At 33.2% G+C, this 17,924-nt stretch overlaps 1 protein-coding gene across 3 annotated transcripts in view; it reads left to right on the top strand.

Annotated features, from left to right (window-relative positions):
* RIC1 (RIC1 partner of RAB6A GEF complex) overlaps nucleotides 1-17,924 on the top strand; it is an 82,799-nt gene that overhangs the window by 33,574 nt on the left and 31,301 nt on the right. For 2 of the 3 annotated variants that reach the window (XM_016214243.2, XM_016214241.2), the window contains exons 4-7: nucleotides 5,202-5,309; nucleotides 10,570-10,712; nucleotides 10,995-11,131; nucleotides 15,652-15,743. In XM_016214243.2, the coding sequence (XP_016069729.1) occupies nucleotides 5,202-5,309; nucleotides 10,570-10,712; nucleotides 10,995-11,131; nucleotides 15,652-15,743 (480 nt within the window). The remainder of the gene's footprint in view (nucleotides 1-5,201; nucleotides 5,310-10,569; nucleotides 10,713-10,994; nucleotides 11,132-15,651; nucleotides 15,744-17,924) is intronic. The other variant, XM_016214242.2, reaches the window with a different exon arrangement.

Below are 17,924 nucleotides of genomic sequence, written 5' to 3'. Positions count from 1 at the left end.
TTTTTAACCATACTTTTGAAGTGAAAGAACATTTTATTGAAAGAATGTTGGAAATAAAAGAACATATAATTTTAAAGCATAACATCTATTTTTAAAAAGACCAAGCCATTAAAGTGTATGAAAATATAAATATAAATGAGTATCTCTTTTCTAGATGATGGAAGACAGTCAATGTTTATTTTGTGTGTAAGAAATTAAAGGGAAAATAGATTTTACTAGGTGAAAATGTAAATTTCTGAGAATTAACAGGAAAAAAAGAACAACTTAAAAGAGCAAGTAACAAACGGAAAAATTTTGCAATAAATAGGACCAAGGCTTACTATTTTTTATAAAGGAATAATATAAATTGCTAAGGAACACAAAGATTTCAAAAGATAAATAGGTAAAAGCAATCTCATAAGAGGAAAAACCTGTGTTAATTAGTAACTCTGAACATTAACTCAAAACAAAACATTAAATACAGCAATTAAAAGTACATTTCCGTATATAAAAATAGTTGTGGGAGAATAGTAAAATGTGTTCTTGCACACTTCTAGTATATATACAAATGTGGGAGTCAACTGTGGTACATTCTCCTCGAGTAATATGCATCATTAAGTATAATGTCTCAGAAAAGTTTATAAATTTGAGAATCTGATCATATAATGCCTAATGAAGAAACAAGTCACACAAAATTATATAGGTAATATGACCACAGCTTTGTAAAACAAAACAAAACTCATCTAAAGAAAAAAACTCCTTAATGGTAGAACTGTAGTGATTTTTCAGCGTCTTTCAACTCCTGAATTTTCCAAAATTTTTGATACTGTGGTAAAAAAAAAAAAAAAATTAGCCATGTATTTGAAAAATCTAAAACAAAAAGGCCACAATTTTTAAAAAATGGCATTGTGAAAATATTTCTAAAAATAACATTTGTTATATTCTTGAGAATACATTTTGGGAAAGACTAACATAAGCCATGTAGCTTAGTTTCCTTTTTTCATAGATTTTAGGAAACTAGATTTTGGCAGAAAAATTGTAATGTTAAAGTGGTATGGACAGTATAGCGGGTAGTTGATGTATATAGAAATTTTAAATTCCGTTTTATGGGTAATATAAAGCTTATTTTTTCATTCTAAGTAATAATTTTGTGAACTTTATGAAGAACTTGTAATGAGTGTCTAAAATATAATTTGTGTGTTTTGAACTACTGCATCTACTAAACCCATTGTATCACTCAATTTAGACATGCTCTTGTCAATGAAAAGCAATAGTCAGAATAATCTGAACTTAACTGCATTAGTCTATACTACTATAGGTGGGCTGGGTAGGGAAATAACATCCTTTAACAGTGAAAATACTGTTTTCTTTATTTCACCTCACTAACATGATTTACATATATATACAGTGTTCTGGAATAGTATTTTAATAATCATTTTTGTGTTCCAGAAAAGTTTCAGTTTCTTGCCTTCTGATTCTAAGACTTGGGGGGACACCACCACTTAACTAAGTAGTAGTCCTGACAGTGCATGAACTTTGCTGTATTAGACTGTGTATGTTAGGCTACAGAATAAGAGCACTGTTGTTGTTTTTTAATTTGAGTGTTCTTCCACATATCATATTGGAGATTTTGGGTTTTAATATATGAGCTCAATAAATGTGTATAACCTTAGAGCAGCATGAATAGTAGTTAAAGGAATAGGCTTTGGCATCAGACAGACCTGGAACTGAATGTCAGCTCTGCCTCTCTTCAGCTGTATGTCTTCTACTAAGTTACTTAATACCTCCAAAACCTGTTTCCTCATCCATAGAAAGAGATCACAGGAGTAATTATTTCCTAGGATTAAGTGAAATCACATGTATTAAATGTTCAGATAAGTGCCAGCTCATGGGAAAATGAATAAAGGACACCTGCTATTATTGTTAATGTATTTTTTCCTTCATCAAATTTTTACTTCATTTCTAATATTTTAAGTGATTTTTATATAAGTATATAAATTTCAAGTGATTGTGTATATATATAAATATGAAGTGATTATATATATATAAATTTATATATATTATGTATTAAGTAATTTTTTTTTTTTTTTAACATTTGACTGGGTAATGTACTTTTCCCCCTGAGTTTTATTCCTAGTAACTGCTGCATAAAATTTTTTTTAAATCTCTTATAGGGAAACAGTTTTGCAAAGCAGAGCAAATTATAGGAGTTAGAGTCAGCCTATTGTATATTTGCATACTGGATTACTTTATGGTCAGGTTAGTTCAGTAAGTTTCAAGTTTTTCTGTAGAACCTATTTGTAAAATTGAAATAAAGATATTTTCTTCTTCATTTGTTTGGAGGATTATATGAGTTCAAATTTTTAAAACCTGGAAAATAGTGGCTCAAATACATGTTTGGGTAGGATTTTAAAAATGTTTACTTTTGACAGTGTATCTTCATCATTTGTGTCATTGTAAACATTTATTCAGTTCAAAATGCTGTTCTAAGCACTTTTTCAAACTCATTTAAACCCTGTAGCAACCCTGTAAGGTAGCAGAGAGAGGCCAAAGTAACTCATTCATAGTCACACTAGTAAGTGGCAAAGGATTCAGACATAAGTGTTGTATCTTCAAAGTTTGTGCTTGTTACCATTAATGCTATGTTGTGTCAACCGTATTTGTCTGTCTAGCCATCTACTTTGGGATTTATTTGGGAAATAGGGAATCAAAAAGAGGAGAAATTATCTGGAGTGGTTTATAATAGTCCCGAAGGCCAAGCTGGTTTGGCTCAGGGTTAGAGTGTTGGCCCGCTGGCCGAGGGGTCCCAGGTTCCGTTCCCAGTCAAGGGCATGCACCTCTGTTGCAGGCTTGATTCCCGTCGGAGCATATGCAGGAGGCAACCAATCATGTCTCTCTCTCTCTCTCTCCCCTTTCCCCTCTCTCTGAAAATCGATGGAAAAAATATCCTTAGGTGAGGATTAAAAAAAAAAGGAGCATCATAATTAAGGCCAGTAATTAGTAGTTGTCTTCTCAACTATAGAAACTCTGTTGTCTCTTGTTTCTGTACTCTAAATCTTAAGAGTCCGTCACATTAGTTTTTCTAGAGTATCTCGACTTCCCCGTATTATGTGACAGGATCTTAACCTCAGACCACATATCGTTTTCCTGTATGCTGCACCTTAGACAGGTCAGATGCCCCCATGATCTTCCACAGTTTCCATAGTGTTGTTTCCATCTTCTGTAGTTTCCAGTGTTGTTTCCAGCATCTTCCTGTTGATGTTGGGAGTCAGCCTTCAACAATGATGGCAGTCTTATTTACTGCAAATGACTTTTTATGCCTCAGAGTATCATTTATTCTACGATTAATGAATGTTTCACTTTTATCTTTTGTGTCTTTATAAATTCTTTTGTATATTAAGCTATCCCTTCATGTTAGTTACACAGACCACTGGATAGACTTATCTACTGAAGGTTGCCTGGTTTTTCTTTTGTATCTTGGAACTTGCAGTGAAATTAATGAAGGAAAACTGCCAGGAATAAATCAGAACTAAGTGTGTGTTTAGCTTTAGAATGTGCTCCTTTGTTTATCTTTAAATACAGATTTATAGATCTTGAAACTGCAAATCAAATTTATTTCATTATTCCCTGGCTGGTGTGTTCAGTGGGTATAGCATCAGCCCACACACCAAATGGTTGTTGGTTTGATTCTGGGTCAAGGGCACATACCTGAGTTGCAAGTTTGATCCTTGGCCCTGGCATTTGAATACCTGAACAAAAATGCCAACTGGTCATTACCCTGAAGTCCACCAGTTGACAAACCCAACTTGAACACACACACACACACACACACACACACAGCACTTATTATTAGCTTGTTCTCGTTAACTTATTAACCATGAATGACCAAAGATTGTTAGCCATTTTAGGAAAGTGTGCAGCATAAAAGTGACGTAACAGAGAAAAGGGAACTCAAAGGAAATAGGCAGTGCAGGGAACAAAAACACTTTGAGGAAATGATCATTAACAACCTCAGACAGTTGCTGTCTAATTAAAGCAACAACAAACTATGGGTGCTATAAGAAAAGAGCAAAGAAGGGTAAGAAAGTTGCAGGGATAAAAAGTACAGTAGGCAGAAATAAAAGAATTGGGGGAAAAACAGTTCAGGAACTCTTCCAGGATATAGAAAACAAAAGACAAAGTACAAGAGAAAGCTTAGCAGCTGTTCAAAAAAGAACAGAATTGGAGAACCTCATTAGTATATTAAGGAAATAAAATATAAATTTCCCAGACCTAAACTAAACACATCAGTCACTAGATTGTCACCAAGCTTCTATATGGAAAATAATCTAAAGCTAGAAAGTAAGCGGAAAGCTTTGTGAGCATCAAAATAATTTTCACAAAGCAAAGTACTTTGAAAGGTATTGCTCATAATTTTACTAATATTGACAAATTGGTTTCCAGGATTATAGGTGATTGGAGAGGGAGAGATGACTTAGGCAGGCTAATTGCTTCCAAGAGTAAGTGATAGCTGATAGTAAGAAAAGAGACACAGCTATTGAATTCCAACACAGGCATTGAGAAAGAGGGTCCTATGCCATGCGGGGATGAAGATTCCAGGGCAGCTTTATAGTCCTTTTGAGTGGTTGCATGATACAGCTTAGTTATGTTGACACTGACCCGACCACTCTAGTTGCAGCCATTTAATACCACAGAGTTTGCAAATTTAGCCATTTTGCTATTTATTACCAAGTTTTATGTGAAACATCTAATTGCATCCCAGAATCTCACCTAATTCTGACACATACCCAAAGGATAGAAATGGTGAGGTATGGAGTAAGGTAAGAGGAGGTGAGGATTTGGATCACTTTGGACATGCACTATACAGAATGGTGTGTGTCTCCCATAGTCCCATCTCAGAAAGGGCTGTTGGCCAATTCAAACAAAATGTCTGTTGGTTCTCCTCAGAGTTCACTTTTTTCTTGTGTTTTTTCCTAAGATTCTTTGTTCTCTCTTCGCTCCCACCTCTCCCAACACAAGTTACATTGGTCAAACACATTTACTTCTCATTGATATGTCTGCTATCGTAGGATTTAGGTCTGTTTTTCATTTGAGAACCTAAAAGACGAATACCTGATTTATAAGTCTGATTAAATTTACTTTATTTAATTGGGTGTATATTAGTCACAGAGTGAATAAGAATTCAATTTCTTCTTTAATCCTTTATATTTGCTATTTTTTAGAGGAAGTCCACAAATGAAGGGGACACCCCATTTTAAGGAAGAACAGTGTGCTCCAGCATTAACTTTAGAGATGAGGAAAATACTGGATTTGCAAGCACCCATTACAAGGTACAGTACTTTGGTTAAATATAGTATTTTGTGATGGCAGTAGGCAAGGTAGTTGGTTAATCATATGACCAGTAAAAAGGTTGATTTCTTTTCATGGAGGATAACTTTTTTAGCCCTAGAAATGATTGATTAACCCTTTTAAAAATGTGAAAATTTATAGAAGGTACATTATTATATTTAAATTATTGTAATAAAGCCCATAAATTGGGTATAGCAACTCTAAGGTTATTTAAGAAGTTCATATTTTTGGTAAGATTTAGAATGTTTGAATGATACGACATAGTCCATGTTACTTAAAAAGATACAGATAAAAATCACACAAGTTGAGAAAAAAAGAAAGTGCCTTCATTTCTATAGCCTTTATAAGTTTTGGGGGGGGTATTTGTACACTTGGAAGAAAGTTGAGCTTTCTGATCCAAGTGTCAGTAAAGGTTTTGTGATAAGACCAGAGTACCAAAAGACCAAAAATTATTTTTTATCCATTGGTAGAAAATACAAATGACTGTACCTAAAATTTAGCTTTATTTCCTTAATTGCTTCACATTTGACATTTTAGTTCTCTGATGAGTGAGTCTTGTCAGAAGTGTATTTTTTAACTTAAAGTTTTTATTACAATATTTATTTTTGTTTCTTTTTATTTTTTTAAACAAAGTTATTTTTAACTGAATCCAGGGTTAAAGTTGGGCCCACAAGAACCTTTTGGTTGTTATTGAGCCTGGTTATATACAAGCATGAAGTTATAATGGTAGAATTCTAACATTCTATGCATCAAAATGGCCAGCAGTTCTTATCTCTATTGCCCAGACTTGTTATAAGAAAATGAAGAGAAAAATTGGTAAAAGAAGTATTCTAACACAAAATATATTTTAAAACCTTCCTGTCAAAACGTCTGCAAGTAAACTTATGAAGGAAAACACTGATAAATTCGATTATGTAAAAGTTTTTTTAAAATCTGCTTAGAAAAACTCACACACCATAAGTAAGATCAAAAGTCAACACAAACTGGAAACAAGCAAATATACTTACAGTGAATATTGCAAAAAGCCAGTTTCCATAATACACAGAATTTCTGTAACAAGAAAAAGACACAGTAGAACAAATGGACAGAGAATGTAAACAATTTGTTTTTATTTTTCATATTCCAATTAATATATTAATAGATTGCCATTAGGACATTAAATAAATGACTCTGATACTTATTATAAATAGTTAGGTAACATATTGTCTTGGGAAGGGGATAGGGAAATGAGAACTTTTATACATTGGTGGTGGGAATATAAATTGATACCATATCGCCCTTGCTGGTATGGCTCAGTTGGTTGGAGGGTCGTCCTGTGAACTGGAGGGTTGCAGGTTCCATTCCCAGTTGGGGCACATACCCGGTTTTGGGTTTGATCCCCAGTTGGGGCATGCACAGGAGGCCACTGATCGATGTTTTTCTTTTACATCGATGTTTTTCTTTTACATCGATGTTTTTTTTCTCTCTCTCCCTCTCTAAATCAATTTAAAAAAAAATGCAACTTAAAAAAATTGATACCATATTTATGGAAGTTGATTAAGCAATACCTATCAAAATTACAAATGTTCATGGCCTTTGCCTAGCATTTCTACTTCTAGGCATTAGTCTTGCACATATAATAATACATACTGGAAATGAAATGGACCACCTAAATGTCTGTCAGTAGGGAGCTGCAAATTCATTTTCTTACATCTCTACAATGGGAATAAGATGTATCTGTAAAAACAATGATGATACTCTTTACTGAAGAAAACTTCCCAAATATATTTTTTGGGCAAAAAGGCAAGGTGTACTCTATACGATAATGCTATTGTTTGTTTTTAAAAGGGAGCTGGTGGTGGTAGACTATGTATTGTTCTGGAAGAATACCTTAGAAACTGAGCATGAGAACAGAGTGGGGGACAGTTTTGGGAAAAATACTTTTTATTATGTACTCTTACTAAATGAAGAATTGTCTGGATATCATATGGAAATATATTGAAGTATAAGAATGTAATACCTCTTTTTAGAATTCTTATTCACAGTTCTAATAAAAGGCTTCTTTCACTATTTTGTTAGACTATAGTAAAGATACTGGTACATATTAAATGAAATTGTATGCAAGTGGCTGGCTGTTGTCTTGCCTTGCTTAATCTATCTTTTTATATATTCTCATAGAAAAAGAATGCTTTTTGTTTTTGTTTGCTTAAATGTGATCAGGGTTACAAAAGATTTAGTTCACGTCATTCATCACCTTGGTCAAAAAACTTTTTGACCCTTTACTTCAGATTTTATTTCTGCTTCTAGATTCTTTTCAAGAATGTAACTTGTTGCATAAGGAATTTTGAATATCTGAGAGTACCAAACTGGGTGGAACTGTACAAGCATGGTGTTCTACCTCCACCTGGTGGTAAAAATTCTGTGTTTCATGGAGATGAGAGAAAAAGAGCCTTTAAACAAAGAATTCCTGTCAGGTGCTGCATTTTAATCTATAAATTTAGGTGATTGGAAATATTTAAGTCTTCTCTTAAAGCTACAGTAAAATAATTGCATTTCAGAAGAACATTATTAGCACTTGCTGGATATTATAGAGATTTCCTATTTGATTTTGAATTTAATGAGAAGATATGAAACTTGGCTTTATTACCAACTATTATCCCTCCCACTACCCAAAATATAAGTCATATGAAGTTATGGATAATGGTTACACTGTTGCTTATAGGCATAAGATGGCAAGAGTACTGCCGTCTTTTAAATTTTTTGTTGAAAAAAAGAATAGGATTAATGTTAAGCATCCAAACTTTGTTATAGAAAGGTAAAAAGTACTAACTGATATCATGTAATGAATACTAATAAATACCATAGTTTATTCCATATCTTGCTCCATCCCAGCCACTTAGGAAAGTCCTATGTAGTATATAGTATTTAATATTAGTTAGGTATTAAATATGTTTGTGTATTTAAGAATTGGTAATTATATACTTTTTAAAAACCTCTTGAATATCAGGTAGCTGTTATAAAGCCATGTCGAAGTCAGTGATTGGAGAGGCTCTCTGAGAATATAGAGTATGTTTATGTGGTTTTGCGTGTACTTATACCCAGAGGTAATTTTCAAAATATTTAAAAACCAGTACAGCATGAAAACACATGGAATATTGGTTATTGGTGCAGGGTCCTCATATCCCCTGATGCCAAGAATTAATCCTTTAGTAATTAGATCTTTGTGAGGGAGGGAATCAGTGGTGGGCAGGCACTTGAGTGGCTTGTAGCAGGACCTCTTTACTAACTTTAATTTAGTACTTTAACAACTGACATCAGCCTTTGTTAAATGAGTTTGCTTAGTTTCAATGAAATGAGGAGACTATTTCTTTTCCTATAGATTTTTTTTTATCATTATCACAGTTACTTTAAAGTCATTATCTTTTAATTCCAACATTGAGATTGTCTATGTATCTATTTATGTTGATTAATTTTTCTCTTCACTCTGAGTTACATTTTCCTGTTTACTCACACATGTAGTCATATTTTGTTACAGCATTGTGGGGATGATGATATAGAAATTCTGAATTCTGGTTTTGTCTAGCAGGCAGTTAAAATACTGCAGGATAACCTTGTCATATGTAGTAATTCTAGGAAGATAGGCACAAAGGAGAGGTAGAAAATATAGTTTGAAAAAATCTAGGCTGACTCCTGTTGAATGAAAATCACTGGTAAAACAATGGCTGTACTACTCACCGGCCTCTCTCGACATGTAGTAGTAGTTCTAAAACATAAGTTTTTGTATTCTGCTTACCACATGCTACATATAAATTTTATCACAAAAATATAAATTTGAAATCAAAGAATATATAATACTTTAAAAGGTGAACTTTAAAACGTGGAATTTTAATTCATTACAGATGCTCTGGTGTTCAAGTGGTGGACATGTCACGTTTTTTCAGTATTTTTAGTTTGGAAGAAAATATAGTAAATTCTTTATTGTCTTAGATCCGCAGGGGAATGAGTCATTGAACTCAACTTCCCAAAGAATTGAAGGTTTAATTTAAGAATTAAAGCATTAAAAACATTTTTTACCATTATGGATTTAAATGTTTATGAATTATACTCTAAACTTTAAGTATGAAAGGAAATTTAATAGTGTATATTAGAGTATATGTGATAGACACATAACATTTTATCATTCTTTTTTCTACTCTGATACTCTTGAGTACTCTTTTTAAAATCCATCTTATTTCCTTGGCTTTCTTGATACTAATTTCCACTGGTTCTTCCCCTGTTCTCTTTTTCTTTCTCTCTGCCAGTACTTTTGCAGTTTCATTTATGGATTCCCCTTCCCTTTTTTTTTTTTTACTTCTGACAAACATTTACTGCCACATATATAACTAGCATTGCCTCAGGACCTGGGCATATAATAGTAAACCCAGTAGGCATTTATTTGCTATTAGGTAAGTAAATGTTAAATCTTGTTGCAAATATCAATAAGTGCTGAGATCATACTACATAATTACTTTTCAGTACTTAATCAACTGAGAGGTCTTCTGAAGGGAGAAACTTGACCTTGGAATCTCCAACAGAGAGCATAGTACCTGCCACAGAACATAGGCTTCATAAATGTTTGTTCAATAAATGAATTTGAGACTCATGATAACCCTAGAAATACAGTGTTTGAGAGCTGTGCTCTCCAATACAATAGCCACTAATCAAGTGAACTTATTTAAATTAGTTAAAAGTAAACAAAATTTAAAATTCAGTTCTTCTGTCACACTAGCCGTATTTCAAGGGTGCAGTTATTATGTGTGGCTAGTGACTACCATGCTCGATAGTACAGATACAGAACGTTTTTATCACTGGTGAAAGTTATGCTGGACAGGGCTAGAGGATTGTTACTCTGTACTCATGGCTCCAGATTGTCATCCTTTCATTAGTTGTCCTTTTTTATGGTTTCTCTGCCTCTTTTCCTGTCAGCTATCACTTACCCTTCCATCTTCTAATTTGTTGTTTGTAGTTTTTAACTCAATTCATCAAATTTGTGACTGTTGTTGCTCATAGTCTTCCATTTCTTCCAGAATTTCTGATTCTAGATTGAATTATACATAGATAAAGCTACTATATAACTAAGTTGTAAGTAAATGACGGTTTTGTAAGTGGTTTCATTATCTTCTCTGAATGAATATTCTCTAGGGCAATTACATTCATACTTATTGATTTCCCAGGATGCTCTCTTAAAAGGTAACTGATAATAAATTGCTTACTTCCCTACAGTTTGCAGTCTGTGCTGGAAGATCTCCTGGTTGCTACTTCTGATGGACTTCTTCATCTTATTCACTGGGAAGGAATGACAAATGGAAGGAAAGCTATTAATCTTTGCACAGTACCCTTTTCAGTAGATCTGCAGTCATCTAGAGGTAGTTAAACTTTCTGCATGGAGTAGAACCAGATGTTTACTACTTGATATAATCTAGTGAGATATTTTCTATGGATGATCATTGATTTTTCTACTTTGGAATTAATTATGCAAGGGAGGGGTGTGTGTGTGTATCTTAGTAGGAAGGAGTAGTTACATTGTTTAGTGTCTTCAGGTCATTCGTTTTGCCCTTTTAACTGTCCTTACAGGGCTCGTAAGCAAAAATGTAAGGGAATTATTTATTATATTTATATTCATATTTCATGTACTTTTTTATCATTAGCAGGTTCATTCCTGGGCTTTGCAGATGTGCACATCAGAGACATGGAATACTGTGCCACTCTTGATGGGTTTGCTGTGGTGTTTAACGATGGTAAAGTTGGATTTATTACACCAGTGTCCAGTAGATTTACTGCAGAGGTATGATTTATAGGCTTTGAATGTTTATTTTCTTTATTGTGCATTAATTTATAATCTGTGTTACTAAATTCCCTCCCCCATTTTTAAATTTATGATCTTAGGGTTTGTTGTTAATTTTAAGCCAAAACTATATATATAAATAGTATAAGTAGACCAATAATTATCTATTAGACGTGCTGAAGAAAAATGACAGCTCCTGCCCTCCCAGCTCTCTTCACATCCAATTTTCTTTGTGATAGGCAACTACTTTTTAATCTTTTACTGTTTATTTTGCTATTTATCTTCACTATTCTGTGTATTTCTTTTAATTTTTAGTTTTTAGGCTGTGGAAAATGGCCATATACTTCCCTCTTCCCTGCTTTCACCATGTACTTCCCAGTATAGCAATTGTGTTTTTCATTAGATTCTGCTTATTATTTAAATGGCTGTTGCTTTGTATATTTATATTAGTACCTGCCCCATGTAGGATGTTATGATTATTTTTCTTTTCCTGCAGATTTTCCCTCCCTCTTGCAATTAATAATTGTTAGTTTTTTTATATTTGCTTAGTTTCTATGTATTTACCACTAATTCAACCCCAAACTGTCTGCTGGTTGTATAAATATCCTCTCAGTTCTTTCAAATGCATTGGTGTTCTATCCATTTCATGTTCTTGAAGGCATTTCTCTTGGATCCTCTGGGCTGCTCCAGTCTGGACTGCTTGCTCGCTATACACACCTTTAACACAGTTGTATTTGGGGCTTTCCATCATCTGGAGGACTTCCTTTGCTCCTTTATTTGTGTGTGATTATTTCACAATTAATTCATACATGATTAATTAATTTATGAATTTGATTGCTGTGATAGAGACCCAAAATAAAATTCTGGATTCACTGGTAAGCTCTGTGGGGTCTGGTTGAGTAAGGTCTTTACTATATGGTGAACTAACTGAATTTTTTCCTTCCCTTCCATTTCTGTATCCAGAGTTCATTTGAGGAGTCCTGCAGTCTTTTCCAGGAAATATATACCTGGCTGACTCAATATTCTAGGATTTAAGTTGTGGAAGAGTTAGACTAGAGGCTCCAGATTCAGGATGTAAACTTTTACTTATCCCTGTTTTCATTGTGGTCCAGAGACCACTGGAGTTTTTTTGTTTGTTTTTCTCCAAAGAAAAAGCTCCAGTTTTCTGTTAGTGGAGGTGGAATGTTTCTTAGCAGCTCAAATTGGGAGGGTACTCCTGGAAGACCCAGCTGCTGCGTAAACAGGCTTTGAACCAATCCTGCTTTCAGTTCAGCCTTTCAGAGACATCTAACTTCCCAAGCCTTTTGTGAGCCCTATAATGTAAATGTAGCTGCTTCTCAACATTTTTTGCTGCTGATTAAGGATTCTACCCATCCTTATACTTTCCAGCTTCCAGAATTTTCCGATACTACCTCATCTCCTATTCTTTGTACTTGCCAGTTTATGCTTTTTGAAAAAAAATGTTTTCTGTTACAATAGAGAAGCTAAATATTTATGTTCATTGTGCTCTTTTTAACTGGAAAGGATTTTGAGTTTTGAGGGGAGTTGTTTGTTTGTTTTTTGAGGTTATATTTTTTTCCACATGGTATCAGCTTTAATGTTTCTAATAACTATTGTCCCCTACCATCTTTATTCAGGTAGTAAGGTACACTTGTAATAATGTGTCAGTATGTAAATAAGAATAAAAATAAGCTTTTGAAGAGCCTAATTTTTTTTTTTACAAGGTACAAATATATTTATAGTTATGTTTGGGATTTAAATGTTTTTACTGAAGACAAAAATATTAGAACTGAAAAAGTGATTGACTCTTTTCTGAGTATCAATTTTTATTAGTACTTGGTTAAAGAAATTTTTCTAGTCAATTAAGGGTTAAAGTATAATGGAGGAGGTCAGTGGGGGGAAAAGGGGGACATCTGTAATACTTGCAACAATAAAGATAAATAAAAAAAATAAAATATAATGGAAAATAGATGGACATTATTAAATATAAATAAAATGTATAAATTATAAGAAAACAATACATATGTATTACTGGTAGTTAGGAAACACACTAGTGGCATCTTTATATTAGACATTATTTAAGTGTTTTGTAAAAATTCTCTGCAACATTGTTTAATATATTTAACAGATAAGTTAAAATATGTCAGATTATGCCACTCCTCTGCTTAGAACCCTTTCAGTAGGACTGTATAATTAGGGCAAAGTCTACTGAGGACAATTAGAGAAGCTGAAGAAAAAATATTTTTTTTAAATGTGCTTAAAGGTTTTGGAGAGCTTATTAGACAGTAAAGAATGACCAAGCTAGGGAAGGCCAGAGGCCCAGAGAGCCCAGTGTTTGAGGATACAGTGAGCAGGAACAAACAAGGCCGGGTGCATCAACAAGGATGGATCTCACAAACACGTTGGGTAAAAGGAGCTGGACACAAAAAGATGTGTGCTATGATTCTATTTTATGTAAATTTAAAGGAAAAAATAAAAACATAGACATTTCTAAATTAGAGCTTGTATGGGTGCATGTTTAAGTGGTAATGGTTTAAAGGAAAAGAAGGAAGTGGTTGCCATGTCAGTCTGAATATTGGTTACTTTTGTGTTGAGGGTAAGGGTGTATTGATTGGGAGGGACACTGTTGGGGACTTTTGGGTACTGATAATTTTTGGCCCGAATGGTAATTCTACAAGTGTTTACTTTGTGATGTTATTGAGATGTACATTTTTTTGTGTTTTTCTCTAATGTATTTATAATTAATAATAGAAAAGGTTGAAAAATAAAGGCATCCAATGATTCCTGATACCTAAATTGGAGAGAAAGCCAAAGTTCCTATAGTAGCTTTCAAAACTCTCAAAGTCTGGCTTCCTATTCCATCTATTACCTCATCTTCTACCTCCTCTTCCTCCACTGCACTCCTTCTGCACAGGCCTCTCTTATGTTCTTTTGAACATGCCAGAAATGCTGTCTATGAAAGGGCCTTTGTACTTAATGTATCTCAGTACTTTCCTCAAAACACACCTTCATAGGGAAAACCACTTAATATTACATCCTTCCCCCATACTCCCTCTTCCCCATAATTGCTGTATTATTTTTTCCTGTAGCATTTGCCAACTTCCAATATACTGGATAATTGTTTTAACTTGTCAGCCTCCTAACAGATGTAAGGCAGGGATACAGGTAGGGATTTGGGTGTGTTTGAATACCTGCCATTTCCTTAGCTCCTAGAGCAGTGCTTGGTGAATAGTGGGCACTTGAAAAATACTTGTTACAGGAATGAATTTCAAGCTAAGCAGTCATCTGAAGAAATAATGCCAGTTTTATTATTAAAATTTAAAAATGAATAAAATTACCACAAAAAGAAGCAAATATTCCATGTTTAGATAGTAGGTTATATAGCTCATTTGGTAATTAAATTCTGTGGTAGTATATTTCAAAAAGAATTGTAATTATATTGGATTTTCTAATGTTTACTACTGGGATCATCTAAAAATAAAGTGTATATTCTAGTGTGCTATTTTTTGTGCTTAATAAACTGTCACAATGAGCTTTGACATAGAATTTATAATATAAGATGTTCTTGATTTGACAAAAAAACAGACAGTATAGCCGAGTCTATTCTATATCTGTATTCAGTATAAAATAGCATATAAGTTTCATAATAGTGTCATTCATTTATTGAATGCTTAATTTGTTGAATGCTAGGCATTATATTAAGTGGTTTACATGTATATATATTCTCATTTAATCTTCAAAACACTCTTAAGAGGTAAGTAATTTACAGATAAAACTGAAGCTTGGAAAGGTGAAATAATCATTTCAGCAAGTGATTGGGTACACCTGAGATAACAGACTGTCAGAACCATGCTATTCACCATTCTACTATGAAGCAAAGGAATAATAGAGAATAGTAAGCAATTGACAAATCATGACTTGCTTCTAAGAACATACCAAATAATGGGAATGTAAAGAAGAGCATAGGGAAGACAGCCAGTAGTAGTATAATAATGGTGTATGGTGCCAGTTGGGTACTGGAAATATCAGGGGGAGAACTTTGTAAAGTATATGATTATCTAATCATTATGCTGTACACCTGAAACTAATACAAAATATTTTTAAAAAAATAGTATACCAAATAAAATATACTGTTTCCCACTGGTTGGGAAGTTGAACACAGTGTGCTAGGTGACCACAAGAATAATAATAGTGAGCAACTTAGATGCAGTTTGTGCTATCAGGAGGTTTGTATCCCAACAGGAAAAAGTCGTTTAATTTGGAGATCGAATATCCATTTTTTAGTGTTTTATATATAGATTAGCACTGGACTGAGCTCATTTGGGGAATATTTATTGAAACAGTTAATGAAATTCATGTTTTAAGGGAGAAAACTCAGTAACCCTGATGGAATATTTTTTAATCCAGTTGAAACAAAATATGATAAAGCCTGTGAAACTGTTTATTGAAGGAGAATTATATTGTTTACAGCATATTTTGGAGAACACTTTTTAAGCCTTAACTGCTTTCCTTTATTATAGCATCTTCATGGAGTTTGGCCACAAGATGTTGTTGACGGAACTTGTGTAGCAGTAAATAACAAGTACCGACTAATGGCATTTGGTTGTGCAAGGTAATTGATAAAGACTTCTGCATTTTAAGTGTTATTGCCCAAAATAATGTTTTTTAAACATCGGATATTCCTAATACACTTGTAAACTTTGTCATTTCCTTGTAATTGATGAATGAGCCTTAATATAAAATCTAACAGTATTTTATTAGATTGGGACAAACAAATCTAAAAGACAGATTTTGGAGATTATCTTAATTTGTAAAAGTGAGCTTTTCTTCGGTGGTAGGAAATTGAGTTTATAAGTTTAAAAAATTAAGTCAGTTAAAATTTAGGTTATTGTTTAACAGGATCAGGAAGATATTTTATTTTTTAACTATAATCCTTTATTTTTAAGACATTAGTGTTGACATCATCTTTGAATCAGTGGATGCGTCAGTTAAGGAGCAGATTTAAAGCTCATACATAAAATCAGTTCTTGCTTTAATTCAAATAATGTTTTAGAAGTAAAATAGAATACAGTTATTCAACAAATATCTGTGTGTCTGCCATGTACCAGGCACAGTTATAAGCGCTTGGGATACATTACAAAACAGCAAAGATACCTGACTGTCAGGCTTATATTTTAGCTCAAGTGAAAAGATCATACTGTGTGGGGCAAAAGTAGGTTTACAGTTGTAAATACACAAAACAGTTTAGTCTTGTATTATTCTTTATTAACTTGTATTATTTTCCATACCAACTGTAAACCAACCTTTGTCTCACCCTGTATCAGCTACTTACAGTAATGCTTTACAGCATGTATAGTGCTCTTTAGCCTTCAAAACTTTATTAAATACAAAGTTCCGTTTTGCCCTAAAAATGAGACTCAGTGTTTCTGTAGAGCATGCAGCTAGTATAATCTCCAGCTACAAGTGTCAGAGTATCTTTTAATGTAAATAATACACATGTATAAATCCCCATCTCATTACACTCTCAGCAATCCCTTTGTAAAGGGAGGAATCTTCATCCTCAGCACACTGCTTTTTACTGAGATGGTAAATGTAGAAATATACGTAAATTTAACTTAGTACAAGAAAGAAGAAAAATATTTTTTTTCATACTCATGGATTTGATTTGGTCACATTTTATTTAAAATTTTAAAATCTCTGCTCATGAGTACATTTGCCTATAATTTTTCTTACTCTTCTGGTGTCTGACTCTCCTCATCTCACAAACAAGTTGAGGGAGGGCTTGCTCCTTTCTTTCTCTTCTTTGCTCGTCTTTGAATATGTGGTCAGATTTATCATGAAGCCATCTGAGTCTAAAATTATCTTTTCGGGAATTTTTTGTCTTACTGCTTTAATTCAGGTTTAAGAATAGATTTAAGAAGATTCAGATTTTCTTTCTCTTCCTAAGTAATTTTGGCAGTTTATATTTTTCTAGGAATTGGTGTTTTTTCATATACACTGTCAAATTTATTGGCATAAAATTTGTAATATCCTTTTTAACTTTCATATTGTAAAGTAAAAACATACAGGAAAGTACATATTCCATATATTCAGTTTTACAAATAATTTTAGTACAAATACATATCTGTTCACAATTGGGTCAAGAAATAGAACATTGCCAGCCAATATAAGTTTTACCCCTGTTACATCCTAATCACAATTTCTGTCCCTTCCTTGACTCACTTAAAGGTAACCAATTTTCTGTCTTTTGGATAATCATGTCCTTGCCTTCGTAGTTTTACCACCCATGTGTGCATTCTTAAAGAGCATAATTTATTTTCACCTGATTTTGAACTTTATATGAATAGAATTACATTCTGTGTTACCTATCTTGCTTCTTTCAGTCAACATTGTGAAATTTATCCATGTTCTTTGCCTGAAATAGTTTTTGATTGATTTGTAAATAGTGTTCCAGTGTATGAATATACCATAACCTGGTTTGCTGTTAGTGGACACTTACATTATTTCTTGGTTTCCAATAAAGGGAGACATTCTTTTATAAAAACCCAATACCTTTATCACACATAAGAAAATTAATGATAAATCCCTACTAAGATCTGATACCCAGTTCATGTTGAAATTAACCAAAATTTCTTTTATAGCTCCTTTGTTCCAGCCACAATCAATTAAAATTCATGAATTATATTTGGTTATTATTTCTCTTTAGTTCATTTTTGCCAAACCAATCCTTACACCTTTTTTTTCTTATTTTGACATTAACTATTTTAAGAGTCCATGTCAGTTGTTTATAGAT

Source organism: Miniopterus natalensis, chromosome 12, assembly GCF_054644295.1.
Source record: "Miniopterus natalensis isolate mMinNat1 chromosome 12, mMinNat1.hap1, whole genome shotgun sequence".
NCBI classification, from domain to species: Eukaryota; Metazoa; Chordata; class Mammalia; order Chiroptera; family Miniopteridae; genus Miniopterus; species Miniopterus natalensis.
Note: the sequence above shows the minus strand (reverse complement) of the source record. Positions and strands in the feature narration are given on the sequence as shown.